General features: G+C 41.6%; 2 protein-coding genes across 2 annotated transcripts in view; one reads left to right on the top strand and one right to left on the bottom strand.

Annotated features, from left to right (window-relative positions):
- mocs3.L (molybdenum cofactor synthesis 3 L homeolog) overlaps positions 1–12,642 on the bottom strand; it is a gene marked incomplete at its 5' end in the record, with an annotated part of 39,445 nt that extends 26,803 nt beyond the window's left edge. Inside the window, 2 exon segments of the mRNA NM_001095850.1 lie at positions 11,375–11,510; positions 12,604–12,642. Of these exon segments, the coding sequence (NP_001089319.1) occupies positions 11,375–11,449 (75 nt within the window).
- A 209-nt stretch (positions 12,643–12,851) lies between these two features.
- Positions 12,852–22,719, top strand: part of cebpz.L (CCAAT enhancer binding protein zeta L homeolog) — a gene marked incomplete at its 5' end in the record, with an annotated part of 31,441 nt that continues 21,573 nt past the window's right edge. Inside the window, 3 exon segments of the mRNA NM_001095110.1 lie at positions 12,852–13,118; positions 15,107–16,665; positions 17,866–18,097. Coding sequence (NP_001088579.2) covers positions 12,987–13,118; positions 15,107–16,665; positions 17,866–18,097 — 1,923 coding nt within the window.

Raw genomic sequence — 22,719 nt, 5'->3', positions numbered from 1 at the left:
TATCTTATGAATTGGCCATAAGGAATGCTGTTGATTGTGTGTCTAGGGTGACAACTACATGCACTCAAAATTGTATTCCCTGCAGTGGGTTTAGTGAAAACTTTTGAAGTGATAGTGCCAGAGATTACACTACGATGGAGTGTGACATCTAAGAAATCAATGTCAGAATCATGGTGTGACATTGTGAAGTGCAGATTGAGATAATTCATGTTAATACAATCTAAAAAGTGCTGTAGTGATTCAATGGAACCTTTCCAAATTATTATAAGGTCATCTATAAAACATCTTTTCCAAATATTGTCACAGTGGGGGATCAAATTGCCAAAGACATGGGACTGCTTCCACTAACTCATGTAGAGATTGGCAAGAGGGGGAGAAGGAATGGTGGTCCCACATCTTTGGAAAAAGAACCGTCCTTCAAACAAGAAAACATTTTGGTACTTTCTAGAGAGCCTACTAACTTACGCACACTGGTGGATAGTCCCACAATCTGATAATCCTTCCACTATTTTGGAAGCTATAATAATTGGCTCCCTGGAAGCTCTGGCTAAATTACTATATAGGGTATCAATAGGGGGTAATTTGGGGCTTAGGTCTAATGTTAGACTTTGCTACCTTCAACTTCTATACTATGCAAAAAAAGACCATTCTTCTGCATGGAGAATCAGTTGATTCCGCAACTCTCACCTTTTGGAGGGCACTGTTAACAATACTATAATTTATCAAAAGCTGACCTATACAGCACAGGTTTGTCCAAAAATGTCTGAGGATACTTTAGGCTTGTGGTTGGAAATGGAAGAAGTCCATCAAGTAGAAGTGTACTTGAATTAATGGATCTACTGGCAACTTTTAATTTTTTTATTCCATCTATGTATGTGTTTTCTTTTGTATTGTTAATTAGAAAACCAAAAATAAAAACTTAAGAAAAAAAAAAGAAAACATTTTTGATTAAGGAGAAAGTGCTAAAGTAAAGAACATGTGAGAACTTTGTGTATAATTCGGAGTATTTTTCACCATTTCGACATTTGCATATATGCCTTTATCATGAGGAATAAAGGGATAGAGCAGCGCTGTCCAAGTTCTGTGGTTCCAAGGGCCAAAATTTTACTGGCCTATGTGGAGGAGGGCCGATAATGGAAGTCAGTGTTGACCACTCCCCCTTTTAAACCACACCCACTGTAAACCACACCCATATTACCACAAGAATTTTTAAGATCATATCCACATTAACGTTGGTAGCACACCAAAAAACCAAATGGTTGTTGCTCACTGCAGTGAAATCCCTCATCACGCATATGTGAAGAATTGAAGTCATGTTAAAAACATACCCTTAAATCCATATGCCTCATCCTCCCCTGTGGATAATACAACAACCCCCCAACACATGATTTAACACATTAGGGGCCCTTAACAACAATTTCCAAATGCTAATAACCCCAAGAACAAACCCCTAATAGGCTTACGTCCCACAGGTAGCGTAGGACAAGCAGAGAATGGCACACCCAAGCAGCACTGGGCAAGCAGAGAATGGATCAGCAGAAAAAGTTTTTTGCCGCACACCACTTACTTTCTTGCTGGGTGCATCCGTATCCCTGGCTGCTTCCACGCATGTACTCAATAAATCTGCAAATGATCTAAGGCATTGCCTGCTTATTCTGGTGTGCTCCTTCCCACTTTGGATATATAAGCAGAGAATGGCACACCCAAGCAGCACTGGGCAAGCAGATAATGGCACACACAGGGAGACAGGGCCGGGCCAAGGTATTTTTGCACCCTAGGCAAAGGCTTCAATCAGTGCCCCCCACCCAGTCCTGCATTACCATTTCCCACCTTACCAGTCATATAGCCCCCTGTACCTGTGCCAGCACCTATCATATTGCCTCCATTTGTACCTATGCCAATGGCAGTCAATCCCTCAGATTGCCTCCAGGCCCCAATCTGTACCTGTGCCAGCATAAGCCAAAACATCCATCATATTTTTACCCCCAATCTGTACCTATGCCAGTGGCAACCAAAAGAATACATCATATTGCCCCAATTTGTATCTGTTCCAGCAGTAGCCAAAAATCCATCATATTGCCCTCAAACATCTGTGTACCTGTACCAGCAGCCACCATATTACCCCATGTATCTGAGCCAGCAGCAGCCAATCCCTTATATTGCCCCCAATCTGTACCTGTGCCAGCATCAGACAAAAAACTACACACTATTGCCTCCATATATGTACTTGTGCCAGCAGCAGCCATATATCCATCATATCATCTGTTTACCTGTGCAAGTAGCAGCCAAGATATTGCCCACAAATATGTACCTGTGCCAGCAGCTGCCAAAAGGGAGCTGGGAGTGATTCTGTCTGGAACAGGCGGTTTATAAAGTTGAAAAACTATTAAAGGCCAAACAAATTATGGTTTAAAAAAGAAAGAAAGGAAATTCCCCTTAAAAGTGTGCCCCTGCCCCATGATTGCGCCCTAGGTGGGCGCCTACTCTGCCTGCCCCTAGTTCGGGCCCTGCAGGGAGGGAAGGCAGAACAGAGCAGGAGACAAGGAACGCTATCATTCTAATATGTACTACATGCAGTGACACAGTGCTGGTGCCCCATTAGCATTTTGAATAAAGTGTGAACAGGTGAACAATGTGGTAGTTTCAGTCTGGGTCTCAGGTGTGAACAGTACTGGCCTTTAGGGGAGTGAACAATAGAGGTGTCACAAGTGTGAACAATGCAGGGGGATCACAGGTGTGAACAATACAGGGGATGAGTCTGAATTTGAGGTTTAAACAATGCAGGGTGCAGTTTATCTCTACAGTGATACCATTTGAATGTTACATATGGTAAGCAGACACAGCATCTGGGGGGCCAAAGAAGGGGGGGTCGCGGGCTGCATGCGGCCCACGGGCCGCCAGTTGGACAGCCCTGGGATAGAGTATGGCACATGCAGGGAGAGTAGGGCAGGCAGAGTATGGCACACACAGTGAGCATAGGACAGGCAGAGTATGGCACACACAAGGAGCATAGGGCAGGCAGAGTATGGCACACACAAGGAAAATAGGGCAGACAGAGTATGGCACACACACGGAGCATAGGGCAAGCAGAGTATGGTGCACACACAGGGAGCATAGGGTAGGCAGAGTATGGCACACACAGGGAGCATAGGGCAGGCAGAGTAGTGCACACACTGGGACCATAGGGCAGGTTACGTTTTTTGTTTTAGCCTGTTGAGAAAGTTATAGGGAAGAACTTTTGATATGAAGCATAACAAAAGTGGTGTACAGGTGATATCTTTATTGGCTAACTGAGATGATAATCACAGCAAGCTGTCAGAACATTGCAGTTCCTTCTTCAAAGCTGATTACCCGGCCCGGACTGGCAATCTGTGGGTATTTAGTGGGCTGGTGGGGGCTGTTTGGGCCTCTATGTGGGCTGATTGGGCCTCTGTGTACCTGAAATGCCATGGCCTATTTTAATTCTCAGTCCGGACCTGCTGATTACAATGAAGCTATGTTGGCACTGACACATATACAGCATTTTGTTTACAAAAAAAACTGTGAAGACAAAAGGAGAGACAACACATCAGAATAATTTGTATTACAAGCAGGGACAGATTTACAGAGAGGTGAGTTATGCAAAGAAGTCCAGACTAGGCACAAATTAGACCTAAGGTGTGAAGTAGATAACAGATTCCTGTAGTAGTTTGTTGTCTCCACAGAAAAAATTAATGCATCTGTTTCTAGTCTTGGTAATTTGCCATAAATCCATGGCCTAAATTTTGTCCTGTCTCCAGACTCCAAAAGGTTTGCATAAGTTTGTATTCCCACACTTTGTGTTCATTTTCTGTTTTGAAATTGCCTTTGATGACAGAAATTTGAAAGTCTTCCAGAATGTGGTTGGGGCTATTAAAATGTTCACCTACTGGTGTGTCCAATTTTTTATTGTTTATTGTGAACCGGTGGTGATTGGTTCTTTTTCTGAGGCTTTGTCCAGTTTCTATAATGTAAATGCCTCTTGTTGGACACTTTGTGAATGTTATTGCATAAACCACATTGCTGGATGAGAAGGTGTAGTGGCCGTGTATATAGTATTTCTCTATTGTGCCAGGAATTTGTACTCTGTCTGCGGAGAGGATGTGTGGGCATGTCTTACATCTCTTTCTTCCACATGGGTGGGTCCCATTGTTCATGGGTCCTGAAAGTGAGCTTCTATAATGAGTTTCCTTAGGTTTGGAGGTTGCCTAAATGCCAGAAGAGGTGGATCAGGAAATATAGTATGTAGTCTGTTGTCTTTTTGTAGTGTGCCTTGTAACTCTCTGGCTATTTTTCTAAGGGCCTTTAGCTGTGGGTTGTAGGTTGTAACAAGTGGTACTCGATCTGTTTCTCTTTTTTGTTTGTATTTCAGTAGTTGGCTTCTAGAGACCTTGGTGGCTCTGTGTATGTTGTGGTCTATGACCCTTGGGTTGTAGCCTCTGTCAGTGAAGTCTTTTCTGAGGGTTTCAAGGTGCTGATCCCTTTCTGAGGTGTCAGAACAGATTTGGTTGTAGCGTAAGACCTGGCTGTAGATGATGGCATGTTTCATATGGTCTGGATGGAAGCTGTCAAACATCATGTAGGATGGTTTGTCTGTGGGTTTCCGAATCCCCCAAAATAGGTACCTTCTATATGTTGCCCAAGATCCATAAAGAAGGTAACCCGGGGCGCCCAATAGTTTCTGGTATCGGAACACTGACGGAGAACATATCAGGTTGGGTCGAACAAATCCTCAAACCCCTAGGAAAAAATACCACAAGCTACTTACAGGACACTACAGACCTCCTAAACAAACTAGCAAACATAGGATGTTTACCAGAGGGCACCATTTTGGCAACAATGGATGTGGAATCCCTGTACAACAACATACCCCACAAAGATGGAACAGCGGCATGCAAGGAATTCTTACAAAATCACAGTCTATTTACACTTACACAACTATTTCTTGTTTGGCCAAGAATTGTACCTACAGCAGATGGGGACAAGTATGGGAACCCGGTTTGCACCCCAGTATGCTAACCTTTTCATGGCGAAACTAGAACAAGATTTCCTCGCCTCCTGCACCACAAAACCTCTAACATATCTCCGATATATTGATAACATCCTCATCATTTGGACAGATACTGAGCAAAAACTCATCCAATTCCATTAACAGTTCAATAACTATCACCCCACCATCAACTTCAAATTAGTCCACTCCTCAAGCCACATCCACTTTCTGGACACAACTATTTATATCAAAGACAACACCTTAACAACTCTTCTGTCTCTAAACTTCTTTCACTAACCTCCTCCCTAGGCTTATCTTTGTGCTCAGACTTCCCCTCTCACACCAATGGTAACGCTCTGGATCATAGACGTGTCACATCTCTCTTCTTCCTTTGACTCTCTTCACTCTAATATCTCAGCCATCTAATTTCCTAATGTGGCTACCTCTGTCTATTATAGTACTCTCACCACTGCCCTTAATGAGCTTGCTCCTATAAAAACTAAACGTGCTAGACCCAAACCACTTCAACCTTGGCATACTGCTCATACAAAAGCGCTCCAAAGACATTCACGTGCATTTGAGCGTCCCTGGCACAAATTCCGTTCAGAATCAGACTTTTGGAGCTATAAACCTGCGCTCCTATAACCAGCCTCTTCCAAGTCAAACAAACATACTTTACTTCACTCATTAACTCCCTTTCTAAAAAAGCAACACAACTTTTTTCCACCTTTAACACTCTCCTTTCCCCTTCTCCACCCCCTCCGTGCACATCTGTCTCTGCTCAAGATATTGCTGAGCACTTCAAAAACAAAATTGACATCAGAAGGGACATTACACTACTCAACCCCCCTAGACTTCCACCACCCTCCCTCCACACTCCCCAGTCTCTCCTGTGCTTCTTCACCCCTGTCACTGATGAGGAAGTCTCAAAGCTTTGGGCCTCTTCTCACCTTACCACCTGCCCGCTTGATCCAATTCCCTCAAAACTTCTCCGCAATACCAATTCTTGTCTAATCAAAGCCTTAAAGGGATACTGTCATGGGAATTTTTTTTTTTTTTTTCCAAAATGAATCAGTTAATAGTGCTGCTCCAGCAGAATTCTGCACTGAAATCCATTTCTCAAAAGAGCAAACAGATTTTTTTATATTCAATTTTGAAGTCTGACATGGGGCTAGACATATTGTCAATTTCCCAGCTGCCCCAAGTCATGTGACTTGTGCTCTGATAAACTTCAATCACTCTTTACTGCTGTACTGCAAGTTGGAGTGCTATCACCCCCCTCCCAAACAAAAGAACAATTGGAAGGTAACCAGATAACAGCTCCCTAACACAAGATAACAGCTGCCTGCTAGATCTAAGAACAGCACTCAATAGTAAAAACCCATGTCTCACTGAGACACATTCAGTTACATTGAGAAGGAAAAACAGCAGCCTGCCAGAAAGCATTTCTCTCCTAAAGTGCAGGCACAAGTCACATGACCAGGGGCAGCTGGGCAATTGACAAAATGTCTAGCCCTATGTCAGATTTCAAAATTGAATATAAAAAAAATCTGTTTGCTCTTTTGAGAAATGGATTTCAGTGCAGAATTCTGCTTGGGTAGCACTTTTTACTGATGCGTTTTGAAAAAAACATGTTTTCCAATGACAAGATCCCTTTAACTCACCTATTTAATCTTTCGCTCTCAACTGGACCGTTTCCTTTTCAACTAAAACATGCTCTTGTCACCCCCCCATTCTGAAAAAACCCTCTCTTGATCCCTCCAATCTTGACAACCTCCGACCTATCTCTCTGCTACCTTTCATCTCTAAACTACTTGAGCGCCTAGTCTACAACCGACTAACCTCATTCCTCTCTAACAATAACCTGCTGGACCCCCTACAATCTGGTTTTAAACCACAACACTCCACGGGAACTGCCCTGACTCGACTAAATAATGACCTTTTAACTGTTAAAGCCAACAATCATTTCTCACTACTAATACTGCTTTATCTCTCAGCCACATATCTCTCAGACACTGTAGATCACCCTCTCCTCCTCCAGTCCCTCCATTCTCTTGGGCTTCGTGACACAGCCCTGTTCTGGTGCTCTTCTTACATCACCAATCGTTCCTTCAGTGTCTCCTACAACGGAGTAGCATCTTCTCCCCTAACTCTTTCTGTTGGGGTTCCTCAAGGCTCTGTCCAGGGACCATTACTATTCTCCCTCTATACTTCCTCCCTCGGCAAATTAATCAACTCATATGGTTTCCACTACCACATCTATGCTGACGACACTCAGATCTATCTCTCATCTCCTGATCTCAACCCAGTACTCCTAACTCGTGTCTCCTCTTGCCTGTCCGCTATCTCTACCTGGATGTCTCATTTACTTTACAGTGCTACGCAATATGTTGGCGATATATAAATACATTTTAATATTAATAATAATAAAAATAATACATACCCCAATATATATCAGAAACCCACAGACAAACCATCCTACCTGATGTATGACAGCTTCCATCCAGACCATACGAAACACACCATCATCTACAGCCAGGCCTTACGCTACAACTGAATCTGTTCTGACACCTCAGAAAGGGATCAGCACCTTGAAACCCTCAGAAAAGACTTAATTGACAGAGGCTACAACCCAAGGGTCATAGACAACAACATACACAGAGCCACCAAGGTCTCTAGAAGCCAACTACTGAAATACAAACAAAAAAAGAGAAACAGATCGGGTACCACTTGTTACAACCTACAACCCACAGCTAAAGGCCCTTAGAAGGCCCTTAGAAAAATAGCCAGAGAGTTACAAGGCACACTACAAAAAGACAACAGACTACATACTATATTTCCTGATCCACCTCTTCTGGCATTTAGGCAACCTCCAAACCTAAGGAAACTCATTATTAGAAGCTCACTTTCAGGACCCACGAACAATGGGACCCACCCATGTGGAAGAAAGAGATGTAAGAAATGCCCAGAGACAGAGTACAAATTCCTGGCACAATAGAGGAATACTATATACACGGCAACTACACCTGCTCATCCAGCAATGTGGTTTATGCAATAACATGCACAAAGTGTCCAACAAGAGGCATTTACATTGGAGAAACTGGACAAAGCCTCAGAAAAAGAACCAATCACCACCAGCTCACAATAAACAATAAAAAATTGGACACACCAGTAGGTGAACATTTCAATAGCCCTGTAGGGGAAAAGTCTTGCAGGCCTTGCTTGGCCCCCTTAATGGAGTGAACAGTTTCTGGGTGCCCATGAGGCCCTTCTAGAAACTGTTCAAGGTTATGTGTAACATCTGTGAGAAGGTTCGTATTACTGTTATGTTTTTGTTCTCAGTAACAAGGTGCAATATCTTTGAAGCTCGCACATAGTGGTACTCCCTTTATTTTCACATAACTAGCTAATCACACTGACTTGTACTCCTCCTCGCTCCCTATACTCCCTTCCGTACTCCTTTCACATACCATTCCCATGAAGTTCCCCACCAGAGGGTATATAATGTGTGGTCAATCTTTTGTTTCTCAGTTCTGACCTACTTGTGTATCAGAACCCACGGAGCTCGTGTTTGTTTATTATATAAATAATAAACTTGGATTATTCCTTTTACCTCGGTGATCTCCGGTCTTTGGATTATTCCCTATCAAAATGGTGGAGAATGCGGGCAGGCTCGAGACGCTGACTTCACCCATCCACAGTGAGGACCCGGAGAACTAACGGGACAGGAGTGGCCAAAAAGGGTAAGCATACCTTGTTCTGTCTCCTTTCTTCTCCGGTTCCAAACGGACAGGGTGTTGCTGTGCAAGCAGCCTGACCCAAGGTGATCACTCGAGGTATCTATGTTTGTCTTGACCATGTGTCCTGTATGAATGTGCATGTGATTGGGGACAAATTGCAAAGTGAAAAAAAAAAAAAAGAGTTCTAACTTTTCTATACTCTTGCTGCTTATAAGAATTGTACTAACTTACCTGGTTAGACCCCAGTATACCCCAAGATAGTATGCGTACTTGAGGGAAGAGGGCATTTTTTTTAGTTGAGATGAAATAGGCTCACTAAGGTATTTGGCCAGAATGAGTGTAAGACTCCGTTAGGAGCATCTCGCCCTAGTGGGGAGGATTGTGAACAGAGGCTGATCACCTCTGCGCGTTCACGAAGGAGAGTGAGCGCAAGACAGTCGCTAGGCAGAGTGACTGTAGAGCATTCACCAGGTAGTGTGATTGCTGTTAAATATGGCAAAGATGTAGTGGCTTACTTGCCTAAGTGGAGTACACTTACAGAGAGTAAGTCATTTGCCATTCCTCCCAATGATGCATGGGATCACCAGACAAGAGTACAAGCATTTAAATACATACGCAGCACAGCAGTGATATATCAGAAGCTTTAGCCCCACAGACTTGAGTGGTTGTAACTCATAAGGCATACATAGAGCCGTCAGCCTCCCCACTCTATGATGGGTTGTTTTCCCGTAATAGCTAAGAGCAAGAGAGCGGCAGCAAAAGAGGTAAATGGTCAATTATGTGCCCTAGAAAGTCAGGAAAGTGCCTAAGAATCAAAGGAAGCTAGAAAGCAAAGAGAGGAACAAGAAAAGTTGATAGCAGAAGGGTTAAGTTAGATAATAGAGAACAGTGAAAAAAAAAAAATTGACACCAAAAAGACAAACAGCTCAGAGATAAGTTCTCTGAAAGTTATAGCTCAGATACAGACGAGCAGGCTGTCCCCAGCCCCACAGCTAAGCTCTACCCCGCCCGTACAATACAAAGTAGAGAAAAAGGGGGGCGACGGGGGACGCTGCAGAAGTGCGTCTAACTAAAAACACACAGATCTTAGAAGGATTTTTCAAGATGTTCCACAGCCCCATACTAATCCACACAAATTTGCACAGGAACTCTTGTGTGTCAATGGTGCTCATAAGCCTAATTAGACCAATATATTATTTGTACTCAAAGTGTGTGGTCCAGGGGATTACCAAATGTTAGACAAAATGTATTGAGATACTAACCCTGTTGACCCAGCCCAAGTCGGAGTCTGTTTACATGCTCTGAAAAGTACAGTAAGCACCATTTTTTTTTCTTTCAGAAGCTTCTTGGGAAATAGTTTTCAAATTTAACCAAGATGCCCAAGAGTCTGCTGTCCAGTATGCTATTACCTTTGTGGTAGGACTACTAAATGATCCTCAAAGTAACCTCAGCATACATAGTCTTGCCTGGAAGCATAAGAAGTTAGAAAAGATAATTGCCGTTGCCACAAGTTGAGAACTCCTGTCTTAAGCCCCAGCAGGTGTTACTCGTTCAGCAACAGTCTAACAACTTCCAGGATAATTCCCAAAACTCCATAAACAATAACTAACAGACAGCAGAACAGGTCAGATAACCGTGACAAAAAAAACTTTTCCCCTACAGCCCCAACCACATTCTGGAAGACTTTCAAATTTCTGTCATCAAAGGCAATTTCAAAACAGAAAATGAATGCAAAGTGTGGGAATACAAACCTTTAGGAGTCTGGAGACAGGACTAAATTTAGGCCATGAATTTATGGCAAATTACCAAGACTAGAAACAGATGCATTAATTTTTTCTGTGGAGACAACAAACTACTACAGGAATCTGTTATCTACTTCACACCTTAGCTCTAATTTGTGCCTAGTCTGGACTTCTTTGCATAACTCACCTCTCTGTAAATCTGTCCCTGCTTGTAATACAAATTATGCTTATGTGTTGTCACTCCCTTTGTCTCTCACAGTTTTTTGTAAACAAAATGCTTTATATATATGTCAGTGCCAACATAGCTTCATTGTAATCAGCTTTGAAGAAGGAACTGCAATGTTCTGAAAGCTTGCTGTGATTATCATCTTAGTTAGCCAATAAAGGTATCACCTTTACACCACTTCATATCAAAAGGACCATAGGGCAGGCAGAGTATGGTACACAGAGGGAGCATAGGGCAAGCAGAGTATGGCACATACAGAGAGCATAGGGCAGGCAGACTACGGCAAATTCAATGAGCATAGGGCAGGCAGAATACAGCAGGAGACAGGGAAACCTATCAGGACCACTCTAAGGTGAACAGTTCATACTATGCTACATACAGTGACAAAATGTGGGTTCCCCTTCAGCAGTTTGTATGAGGTGTGAACAGGTGAACCATGAGGGCACTTTAAATCTCAGCCAGAAGTGTGAACAGTACAGGGCTTTAGGGGTGAGAATAATAGAGGTGTAAAAAAGAAGGGGGATAACAGGTGTGAAATTACTGTCTGAATTTGAGGTGTAAACAATGCAAGGGCCAGTTAATCTCAGTACTGATACCAGTATAAATGTCAGAATAAAGAAACTAATGGAAAAAAATCACTAAAGCATTATGTTGGTACCTCGTTTCTCTTTAAATGAGACAGTTTATCCACAGAAGAATCAGCACACGTAATCTGTGAATCCGTTTCATCCATTCTGGAGATCGAGTCAGTTACAGGATCAGTCTAACCAGAAACCAGCAAGTCCTGTCAGTTACTGAAAGAGCCATAGAAATAGATTGTAAAACAATAGAAACATAAACTTGCATTGTGTTAATTTCTACAGAAGTTTCAGTGTTACTGTAGAGACAGAGTTGCAGCCTTAACCACATGCCTGTGTGTACAAGAGATGCCAGAATGGAGTTGCTTTCAGAGGGTAGTGATGTCACAGCCATGTGACCAAGATGTGGGATGGATAGCATGATGTCATCTAGGGGAGTGTCTAGCTGATATCCCAGCTATTTTACTGCACCATGCAACAGCCTTGAGATGGCGTTACCCCAGAGAAGAAAGGGGGAAGATTTAAATGTAAAATGCCAGAAAGGTGCAGTGGCTGACGGCTTATATCAGGGTTACAAAAACATAGAACAGTGGTATATAACTGTATGTACAGCACAGTAAAATGTCCATCTTCACTAGATAGTGCATATGCTGCCTGCTGGTCTTGGATCTTCACCAGGAACCCCTGAGAAATTCATCAAAGTTGGTGGTGGAGGAACTTATTTTGAAAGTACTCTGGTGCATTTTCAGTGCAAAGAAGCCTCCGAACAGGGTCCAAAATGAACGATTATATTCATTGGGTGGGTTGCTTACCAAACTGGCACCCCAAGTGAATATGACTTTCATTGTCTTTTAAAAACCTGTGGTCAGCCACATATTGGGACTAAATGTGACGTGAACCCCATCATCTACTCGCTGTACCCGACTCGAGTTTTTACATACCATTGTATTTTGCCTTCCACTAGCAGACACCTATTGCTTGATGACAATGCACTTTCCCAGCAGCATTGATCACCATGCGGCTTCGCTTGCCACATCCTACATATACCTGCTTTGCCCTGGTGGGTTTACAAAGCGCTACCCCAGCAGCCCTGAACAGATATTACCATGATTATCTCACTTATATGTGGCGATGCTCTCTGCTAGCAGCTCTATACATAGAGCTCACAGGCAGTTTTCCCAACGCACAAGGCGCTTCTTCCGTATCTGCTACAGTATGGTAGTTCCGTCATGTACAGTTACAGATCTCTTGCAAACTCTTACTCCATTTAGTAGTGATGCACCACTTTGGTATATTAATCACCACAAACCTGCATTCAAATCGCCCCTGCAACAGCAGATTTTCCGAGACAGACGTGGGCACTGACATGTGCCGGCTCTAAGATTGGGATAGGGTAAGCGCTAGACACTCCCCTACGTGACATCACGCTCTCCCACCCCTTGGTCACATGAATGTGACATCACTATCCACAGTATTACCCTTTTCCACATGCAACAACAAGAGCATTGCTTTCCTGATCGCGTGACACGACGCACTTATTGGACAAACTCATTTCCTGTGCGACTTAGCGCTTTCGTCTTCCCTGTAGACACGTGGTAAATTAACATCATCGTAGAGGGTCCATGTGCAGCCTAGGAAGTAGAATTGTCCAGTTTCGGCCGTGACACAGGCAGTGTTTACTGGTAGCTCAGAATGGACGCCCTGGAATCTGAGAATTTTCGCGGCGGACGCAATAAGAGTGATATCGGGGATGGAGCTGACATGGGAGAAGATCCAGAAAATGGATTCACTCTTGAGGAGGTTTTGCGTTTAGGGGGAACTAAGGTACTCTTCTCTAAACCAGACTATCCGTCCCCCAGTGCTCTATAGCCTATTAATTTACTGTAATCTAAAATTAAAAATGTTTGTGTTCAAAAAATGGGTTTTCACTTTGGAAATGGATACCATGGGGAAGATTTATCTAAATGTGAGATTATAGTTTAACATAAATGAAATCCACATACTTTCTATTCATTCCTATGGGATTGTGTCAAGGGGTTACAATTAGAATTCACTATTTGATAAATACGCTTCTACTGATAATAAGGTGGGAGAGTTTTTCTGTGGTGAACTCAAATTTCACATTTTGATAAATCAGCCCCCCCATGTGTGCCAAGCATCTGTGGGATAGTATGTATTAACATCAAGCTAATTGCATTTGCAGTTTTGACAATTTGTAACGGTGTTGCTCCACATGTTGTGTACTTATTTATTTTTTTGCTATTGTGCTTAGTGTTAATATTGTGCCTAGTGTTTGTGTCACTGCACAGATTGGCTTTGTGTTATGCTTATAAGCAGAACAAATTGATTTGTATTATAATACAATGTAATTTCCTAAAAAAATCAAAATTATGGAAATACCACTTATCCAGAAAACCCAAGGTTCCAAGCATTCCAGATAATTGATCCCATATCTGTATATACAATTGTTGATGCAAGACTGATTAGTATTTTAAAGGAGACATTTTGTGTGAAAAACAGAAATATGCTTAAAAACAACAAACTAGTGTTTCGTGCTGATTTATTGAATATTACTGTAAAAACCCTACTAATCCCACCAATCTGTGCCACTTCCTGCTGACTACTTTCCCAGGCTATGCAGAGGAGCCGACGGCACTCGGCATACTGCACTGTAGTATAGGAACCAATCCGCAACTAGACTGACCTGATAGGGAACTGAGGCCTGTCTTTGCTTGTGTTACTGCAGCACTGTCATTGGCTGAGCTCCTCCTACTGTGCGTCTGGCAGGGACTGTTAGGACACGCCCACCCTTCATTTGATACAGGGACCAGGGGAACTCCAATAAAGGGGCCATTTTTAAAGATATTAACTTTTAGCCCGAAGTGAAACTTGCACCATTTAGTTTTGATTATTGCCTACAATATTAGGGAGGAGGTTCTCTTATCCTATATGTCTCCTGCTACATGGCCAGGGGCGTAACTATAGAGGAAGCAGACCCTGCGGCTGCAGGGGGGCCCAGGAGGTATAGGGGCCCCACGAGGCCCTAATTCATATACAATTTCAATAAATATTGGAGAAACAAGTCAACCTCTAAACATTTTGGGGGCCTGAAAAATAATTTGCTGTGGGGCCCAGTAATATCTAGTTAAGGCACTGTACATGGCATAACATTAAATTCTGCCTCAAAACTGATTATTAATCCGTTTTGAAGTAGTAATTTCTTTGACAGATGTAACCTAATATTCTGCTAATGTGTTGATCTTTTCCATCCTCTAAGCTTGGCTTCCCAGCAGCAGCCCAGACAGGGAATTAGCTTTGGACAGCAGAGATTACCATTGTGGGGCAACTAAACATTTGAGCTTGTACAGTACAAACAAATTAAGGAGCTTGGGCCAATCGCCGATCACAGTGTCATGCCCCCTCCACGTAAAGTCCCTGCCCCCTCTGTGGCACACCCCACCCCCTGCCCCGTCTCCACCAGGCTTAAAGGTGGCAAACCCATTATGCGCTCAGTCTTGGTCAGGCGCACGCACGCACGTGGGTAGTGGGCTGGCCAGCCAGATTGCCTAGGGCGCCTGGTCGGCTTAGCCTGGCCCTGATTGTTGACAGAGCTGCAGCATTGTGGACCGTACATTCTACAGTATTTGTGGATTTGAAAAGTTTACCCTTTTTTTTTCAATTCTAAAGTGTAATAGTGAACTGTGCATTTTATTTTTAATTAAAGAGGGTATTCGAGGTGTGCTTTCTTAAGAGGATTCATCTCTTAAGTTTTGCAAAATTTGACTTCTATTTTGCTTTTTTTGTCTATATAGCAAGATTTTATCATGCTAGCTGGCGTGGATGAAGGAGAAGAAATCATAGATGGCGATAAGAAAGGAGAAATAGATGATCTTGAAGAGGGAGAACTGCAAGCATTTGTAGAAAAGCTGGGTATAAAGAAATTGTCAGCTGATTGTATTGGTCAAGAAATTAGTGCAAAGCAGAAGGAGAAAATACAGGATGAAGGTATAAAGAAATTGTCAGCTGATTGTATTAGTCAAGAAAACAGTGCAAAGCAGAAGGAGAAAATACAGCCTGAAACCAGTAACGTAAATAAAAGTAAGAAAACAATAGTTGCTACAGATAATCATAAAGATTTGAAGAAAAAGAAAGCAAATGTGGTACAGCAAAATTATGCAGATAGTTCAAAGGCAACTTCAAAAATAAAAGGAAAAGCAGTGTTTGAATTTACTGAACGAACAATATTATTAATCAAACCTGGTGGAAAATGGTTTGATCACGAATATACCAATAACTTCACTATGCAGCCTCAAAATGAGGACGATGTTAGCAAATATAAAAGCTTAGCAGAAAAACTGTATGAAAATGAGAGAAATTTGTATAAAAACAAAAAGGAATTGCAAAAAGGAGCAAATTCTTCATGGATGAAAACTGTTGTTTCAACTGGGACATTGGGAGATAGGATGGCAGCCATGACAGTCCTTATTCAGGATGCACCCGTACATACACTGCAATTTGTTGAGAACTTGGTAAGCTTGGTTAGGAAAAAAGGTAGCAAACAGCAGAACCTTATGGCCCTTGATACAATTAAGGATCTTCTACTATCTGATCTTTTACCAGAAAACCGTAAACTTCACACATTTCTACAGCACCCATTTGACAAACTGGAAGAAGCCTGTAGTGGCAACAGGGATGCAAGAGATCGACACCTCATATTATGGTTTTTTGAGGAACAGCTTAAAAAGCAAGTTGCAGAATTTGTCAAAGTGCTGGGAACCTTGTCTCATGATAATTTGGATGCCACTAAGGCCAAATCTTTGAATGTAGCCCATGAACTTCTCTGTAATAAACCTGAAGAAGAAAAATCTCTCTTAGTGCTGATTGTCAACAAACTGGGTGATCCTCAGTACAAGATTGCTACTAAGGCATCATACCTACTTGAGACATTGCTCAGTAAGCATCCTAATATGAAAACAGTAGTGTGCCTAGAAATTGAGAGGTTGTTGTTTCGCCCAAATATCAGTGAAAAAGCACAGTACTATGGAGTTTGTTTCTTAAACCAGATCATTTTCTCTCATGAAGAATCAGACCTGGCCAATCAACTAATCACTGTATATTTTTGCTTTTTCCGTGCATGTGTCAAGAAGAAGGACCTGGATTCTAAAATCTTACGAGCTTTATTGACAGGAGTAAATAGAGCTTATCCTTATGCGCAGATAGGAAATGAAAAGGTCAGAGAGCAGCTTGATACCCTTTTTAAAATATTGCACGTTGTTAATTTTAACACAGCAGTACAGGTCCTCATGCTGCTTTTTCAAGTAATGGACTCTCAACAGACTGTGTCAAACCGATACTATGGAGCACTATATAGGTAAGAAATAATCCAAAATCCATTTGTCTTGACTTTAGAAATAATCTGCAACTATTAAACTCTTACAATTGTGTTGAAGTGATGTGGAGAAGAACCTTTAGGCTAAAGGTGGCCATAGACGTTACAATTACGATCTTTCCTGGATAAGAAAATTGTTTGTTTCAGTATGCAGGTAGAAACAATAGGTAGAAATAGGTACATTTTACTTATTGTGTTATTGTGATCAGTTCCTTACTTGGGGGGACTGTTTGATTTTAGCACTTTAAGTAAAATATATATATATATATATATATATATATATATATATATATATATATATATATATATATATATAATATATATATATATATATATATATGCAAAAAGAAGACCAGCAACACTGAGATCTCTTGTGATATAGTCAATTTATGTTGTGAAATCACATGCAAGCCGACGTCCCTGTGTGGACCGAAACGTCACGTCGGCTTGCATGTGATTTCACAACATAAATTGACTATATCACGAGATCTCGGTGTTGCTGGTCTTCTTTTTGCTTATATTATATATTACCGTGCACCCGAGGAATGCTGCAAAGGCGGAGTACTGCCCTCACCAAGCAATTATATATATATATATATATATATATATAATATATATATATATATATATATATATATATATATATATATATATATATATATATATATCCATAATTTGAGCCCTGCAGCGGGTCGGGTACCCGCAAAAACCTGTGGTACCCTTCGGGTTGCGGGTAGAAGTTCCGGGTGCTTATATAGATGCGGGTTTGCGGGTCGGCCTGCGGGTCTTCTCAATAGCGCATTTTACTCCTTTTATTCTGATCCCGCCTACTTCCGATGATGTCACTTCCAGTTTACAATGACAGCACTTCCTAATTCTTGATGGTCAGCGAGTCCGGGTTGCGGATAAGGTACTTGCGCGGTCGGGTAGCGGGCAAGAATGCGGGTTGCGGGTACGGGTTCCAAAAATGGAACCGCGTAGGACTCTAATTTGTGTAATTTTGGGATGCAATTAGTGATAGGCAGATGCCATTCATGTCAATTACTACACACTGGGCCGGTCAGAGTGGCTTTGAAATGTTCACCTCCTGTGGCAGGGGCTTTTCTACATGTGATAACTGATTGAACCTGATGACATTGATTTTGCTAATTGAACTTTTGATTTTGCTTATTTTAATTTCAGAAAACTACTGGATCCTGGTCTCTCACAGGCCTCCAAGCAAGCAATGTTTCTAAACCTTATTTACAAGTCTATGAAAGCTGATGTAGTACTAAGACGTGTAAAGGCATTTGTGAAAAGATTACTGCAAGTTTCATGTTGTCAGAAGCCATCATTTATTTGTGGTACCTTGTTTCTCGTATCAGAGGTTATAAGAATGAAGCCAGGTCTGAAAATTCTGCTACAAGAAAATGGGGTATGTTTGTGTTATATTTCTGTAACACCTATTTGGGCCATCCTGGGTTAATTAACCAGCTAGAGCATGGGTTACACGTGACTCTTAACACTTCAGGTTAGGGCCTTCGCTATATGGAAGATTAAAGGTGTAGTGTTACTATATCCCCCTCAGGCTACTGTGCAATAACAAGACTTGGGCGCCAGGAAGTTCTTAATAAAACAGGAACAAGGTTTATTGAACTATGCACGAGGCAAGTGACATCAGGTTTCTACTCACGCAGGAGTTGAGGCAACAGCATATAGAGAGTTCACACAGATCTGCAGGCAGACACAGGCATTTCATGAGGAAGAGCCTCCATTAGGTATTTGCAGAATTCACACACATTCCCTCCTGGAAGTTGTCAGGAAAGCAGCTTCTACCCTACAGTCCCTCTTCACTGAGGTCCCTGACTGGAGGCAACACATAGAGCCTCTGGGAAGCTTACTGCAAATCCTTGTTGGAGCTTCAGCTGCTCTTTCTCTCTCACCTCTCTGCCTTTCTCTCCTAGAGAGACTATGACAAGTCTGCCCTAGTATATCTATTCCTCATTCACAGGGTTTCCTGGTCCCCGACTTGGACACATGCCTTATTCTGGGCCTGGTGTACTCAGCCCCTCTGAGCACACCCAGCTGTATCAGCATCCAGAGGCGAAAGAGGAAGAGGCCACTCCTTACACACACTATAGTGCAGTGTAGCAGGAAGCTGTCACACCTCTCCTGGCAGGTCACTCTAAGAAAAAGGTGGGGGCCTTTAAACTGCAGGGCAGATTAACCCGTAGGGGCCCCTACATTTCATTTATTTAATATATCTTTTGGTTAAATAATTTTGCTTCAGATTGCAATGTGCGTTTGAACACAATTTCTGTCATTGTTGCTAACCTGCTATGCTCTGAAAAGGTCAAATGAATTACTGGACATTATCGTGTAAACTGGCAGACCGAACAGAATGAAGTGCAGTCCTTAAAGGAACAGTTACACTGAAAATCTTTAGCATGTAATCCGAATCTAAACTGCTCTAATACTAGATATATCCTACCCCCCGCACACAAATACACAAAACAAACCCAAAACATAATTGTTAGAAACCATCTGCTGGGTATTGGGCATATAATGTATGTTTCTTTCTCTCCTGCTGGCATTAGTTGGAGTTTTCGGGACAGGACATGTCATAAATTGCTGTTCTAAGCAATTCCATTTTTGAAGGATTTTAGCAGAGCTTTTTCTTTTAGTTTTCACTGGCAGAATGCAGAATCTGTAGTTATAGATTGGGTTAAAAATTTGCTAAAATATATGTGGGGAAAAAAAATCCATAATTAATGTTGTACAGAAGGAGGACCATATTTTGTTCAGGTCCATCTAGGTGCAAAAGGGCCAACCACAGAGCAACATGCCCATAAGCTATGTACAAAAAGGTGTTCCTCAAATCCTAAAGGGGTTGTTCACAAGTTAACCTTTAGTATGATGTAGAGAGTCATATTATGAGACAATTTGCAAATGGTGTTAATGTTTCATTATTTGTGTTTTTTGAGTTATTTAGCTCTTTATTAAGCAGCTCTTCAATTTGCAGTTTCCATAATCTGGTTGCTAGGGTCCAAATTACCCTAGTAACCATACATTGATTTGAATGAGAGGTTGAACCATTAATAGATCGTGAATATAAAGATGACTAATCAAAGGTAGTGATACATTACATTGTCATACATTTGTAGCCTTACATAGCATTTGTTTTTTAGATGGGGTCTGTGACCCTTGTTTGAAAGCTGGAAAGAAAAAAAATATCCCCCCCCCCCAAAGTAAAGTTAAAATACATTTAAGAAGAAAAGAATCCGTATAGCAGTGAATTACTTAAACATGGGGTCTCACTACTGGGAACATAGGTAAAACACACTTTATTTATTCAAAATTTAAAATACACATACATATTGAAAAAAAAACGGACATAGCAGCAATGTGTAGCATCAATCCATTTGTTTCACTAAAGGTAAAATAGCACATTTAATTGAGTACCAGGGTACTGTTAAGGATTCAAAAAAGATTCCCTTACAAATAATGCTAGTAGGTGATAAGTATTGTTCAATCAGAAATTTATACCCAATGCCCCAGTTGCCTTCAGGCATAAGCAAAAAAAAAATCATTTCACAAAATTAAGAGCCTACAATGAAGGCAACCACCTGGCACTGAACAATCCTTTAGTCCTCACCTTAACATTGCTGCAAGTCCACCCATTAATGACACATCATTAAAAAATATATATAAAAAATAAATAACAGACCAATTGAAACATTGCCTAGAACTGGCAATTCTATAACATACTAAAAATTAACTTAAGGTGAACCACTTCTTTTTCCCCCTGTGCTTTTCACATTCAAACTCCTCTCATTATCATGATCTTTTTTTTTAATTTTTTATCTTCATATCTCCCTGCTCTCTGTTTATTTTCCACTTGTGATATGCAGGCAGGAAAACCTTAAAGGCGAAGGAAACCTAGTCGGCGCAAACCCCCCACCCCCCTCCCGTTTGTTGCCCCCTCCTCCCCCCTGGCCTACCCGTCCCGCTGGGCAAATGCCCCTAACTTGTTACTTACCCTTCTGCGCAGGTCCAATCCAGGCAGTTCACCGACGACATCTTCTTCCACGCGATCATCTTCCTGCTGTGAACGGCGCATGCGCAGTAGGATCAGTTCGCCGGTACGATCTACTGCGCATGCGCGTGACTTTTGGCGCATGCGCAGTAGATTCGTACCGGCGAAATGCTCCTACTGCGCATGCGCCAAAACGCCGTTCACAGCAGGAAGAAGATCGCGTGGAAGAAGATGACGTCGGTGAACTCCCTGGACTGGACCTGCGCAGAAGGGTAAGTAACAAGTTAGGGGCATTTGCCCAGCGGGACGGGTAGGCCAGGAGGGAGGAGGAAGGGGGGGCAACAAACGGAGGGTGGGGGGTTTGCGCCGACTAGGTTTCCTTCCCCTTTAACCCAACCTTAACCCCCAAAAATCTTAACTCGCTTCCAACTTTAACTCACAAAATGTTGCCATTGTAGAACTCATGCCCAATCAGTACCTCAGTCTTCTTGATCTGTACACTACTTCTGTGCGCTACTATGGTTAAAAGACAGGGAATCTTTGGGAGCAAAGGAGGAGTGTACTTCCCCAGTCTGACCTGCACCCAACCCTAGCCTGCAATGGCTGGCCAAATTTTAACCTGCACCCGCTCAGCCGGTGGTAAATAGTGTGTCACTGTGGGTTTGGGTCTACCTGGAAATCCCTACTTTCTACCACTTTTCCATCTTTTGCTATGACTTTCTGTCCTTTATCTTTTGTTGCTTTCCTGGGCATTTCTATTGTCTCTTCTAAATTTTTCTTTTTTTCACGCCGGTGCTGTTCTTTTGCTCTTTTACAGTGCACTTCTTGTTCTTATTTTGCACTTATTTCCCAGGTCTCCCTCACATTTCACTTACAACTATCTTCTGTCCTTCCCTCTGCATTTGTCTAATTATTTGTATTTACCTTATGCTTTTCATTTTTCCCTCTATTTTTCATTTCCCTGTATCTCTCTCTCATGTTACTTTTTTTTACCACACTTCCCATTTATTCTCCATTCTTCCTTGACTCTGCGTCATGGGCAGATTAACCTGTTGGGTGGCGTAGGGGGTGCCTGGTCCCCTCTTTAAATCCACTCCATTTCTCTGACACTGAACCCCAGATAACAGTTACCATATTGTAATCCACCACTGCTCCATCTCCAACTGTTCAGTCCTGTGCTCCTTTAATACTGAAGCAGAAATCAGCATAAATTGGAATTGTGAGCTTCTTAGTTAACATTGAAATAATTATAATACAGTCGGAACAGTTAGGAAGTTTATTGAATTTGACAGGTTTTGAATCTCCTGCAATACCTGCAAGCCAAATGTATCCCTTGGGCTGTACAATACTGCTCTAAATAGAATAAAGAATGATCTGTGCAATAAAAACTGGTGGCCCTGTCTTTTAAAGTTATCATACTTCTGGAAAGTTTGGATTATTATTATATATATATATATATATATATATATATATATATATATATATATATATATATATATATATATATATATATATATATATATATATATATATATATATATATATATATATATATAGTAAAGCCTTGGTTTTTGTGGTTGTACAGTGTGCAAGGGGAAGTATGGATATAGATGCAGGCCCACTGGTTTGACATCCCTGAAACTATATATAATACATTCTCTTGGGGAATAATGGGTTGCAATGCTTTTTTGGGGTATTGTGCACACAGTAAGCTATTTAATTCCTCAGCAATCTATTTATTGTGAATTGTATGTTATTTAATGCTAGAAACACTGCAGAATTGTCAGTGTACTCATCATTCAAAGTACTCTGCAGCAGTGTTGTTGTTACTGGATCAGTGCACAGTTACTGACCAAATTAACGCTCAGCAGATTAAACCATTTATACCCTAAGTCTTTGGGAAGTCTGCCAATGAAACATGTTTGTATACAATATGAAGGAAACTGCATGCGTCAGCCTTACAACTCTCACTAATGTGAGAGGATAATATGAAAATTATATTGAAATAAGCTGAATAAATA

This window comes from Xenopus laevis, chromosome 5L, assembly GCF_017654675.1.
Source record: "Xenopus laevis strain J_2021 chromosome 5L, Xenopus_laevis_v10.1, whole genome shotgun sequence".
NCBI classification, from domain to species: domain Eukaryota; kingdom Metazoa; phylum Chordata; class Amphibia; order Anura; family Pipidae; genus Xenopus; species Xenopus laevis.
Note: the sequence above shows the minus strand (reverse complement) of the source record. Positions and strands in the feature narration are given on the sequence as shown.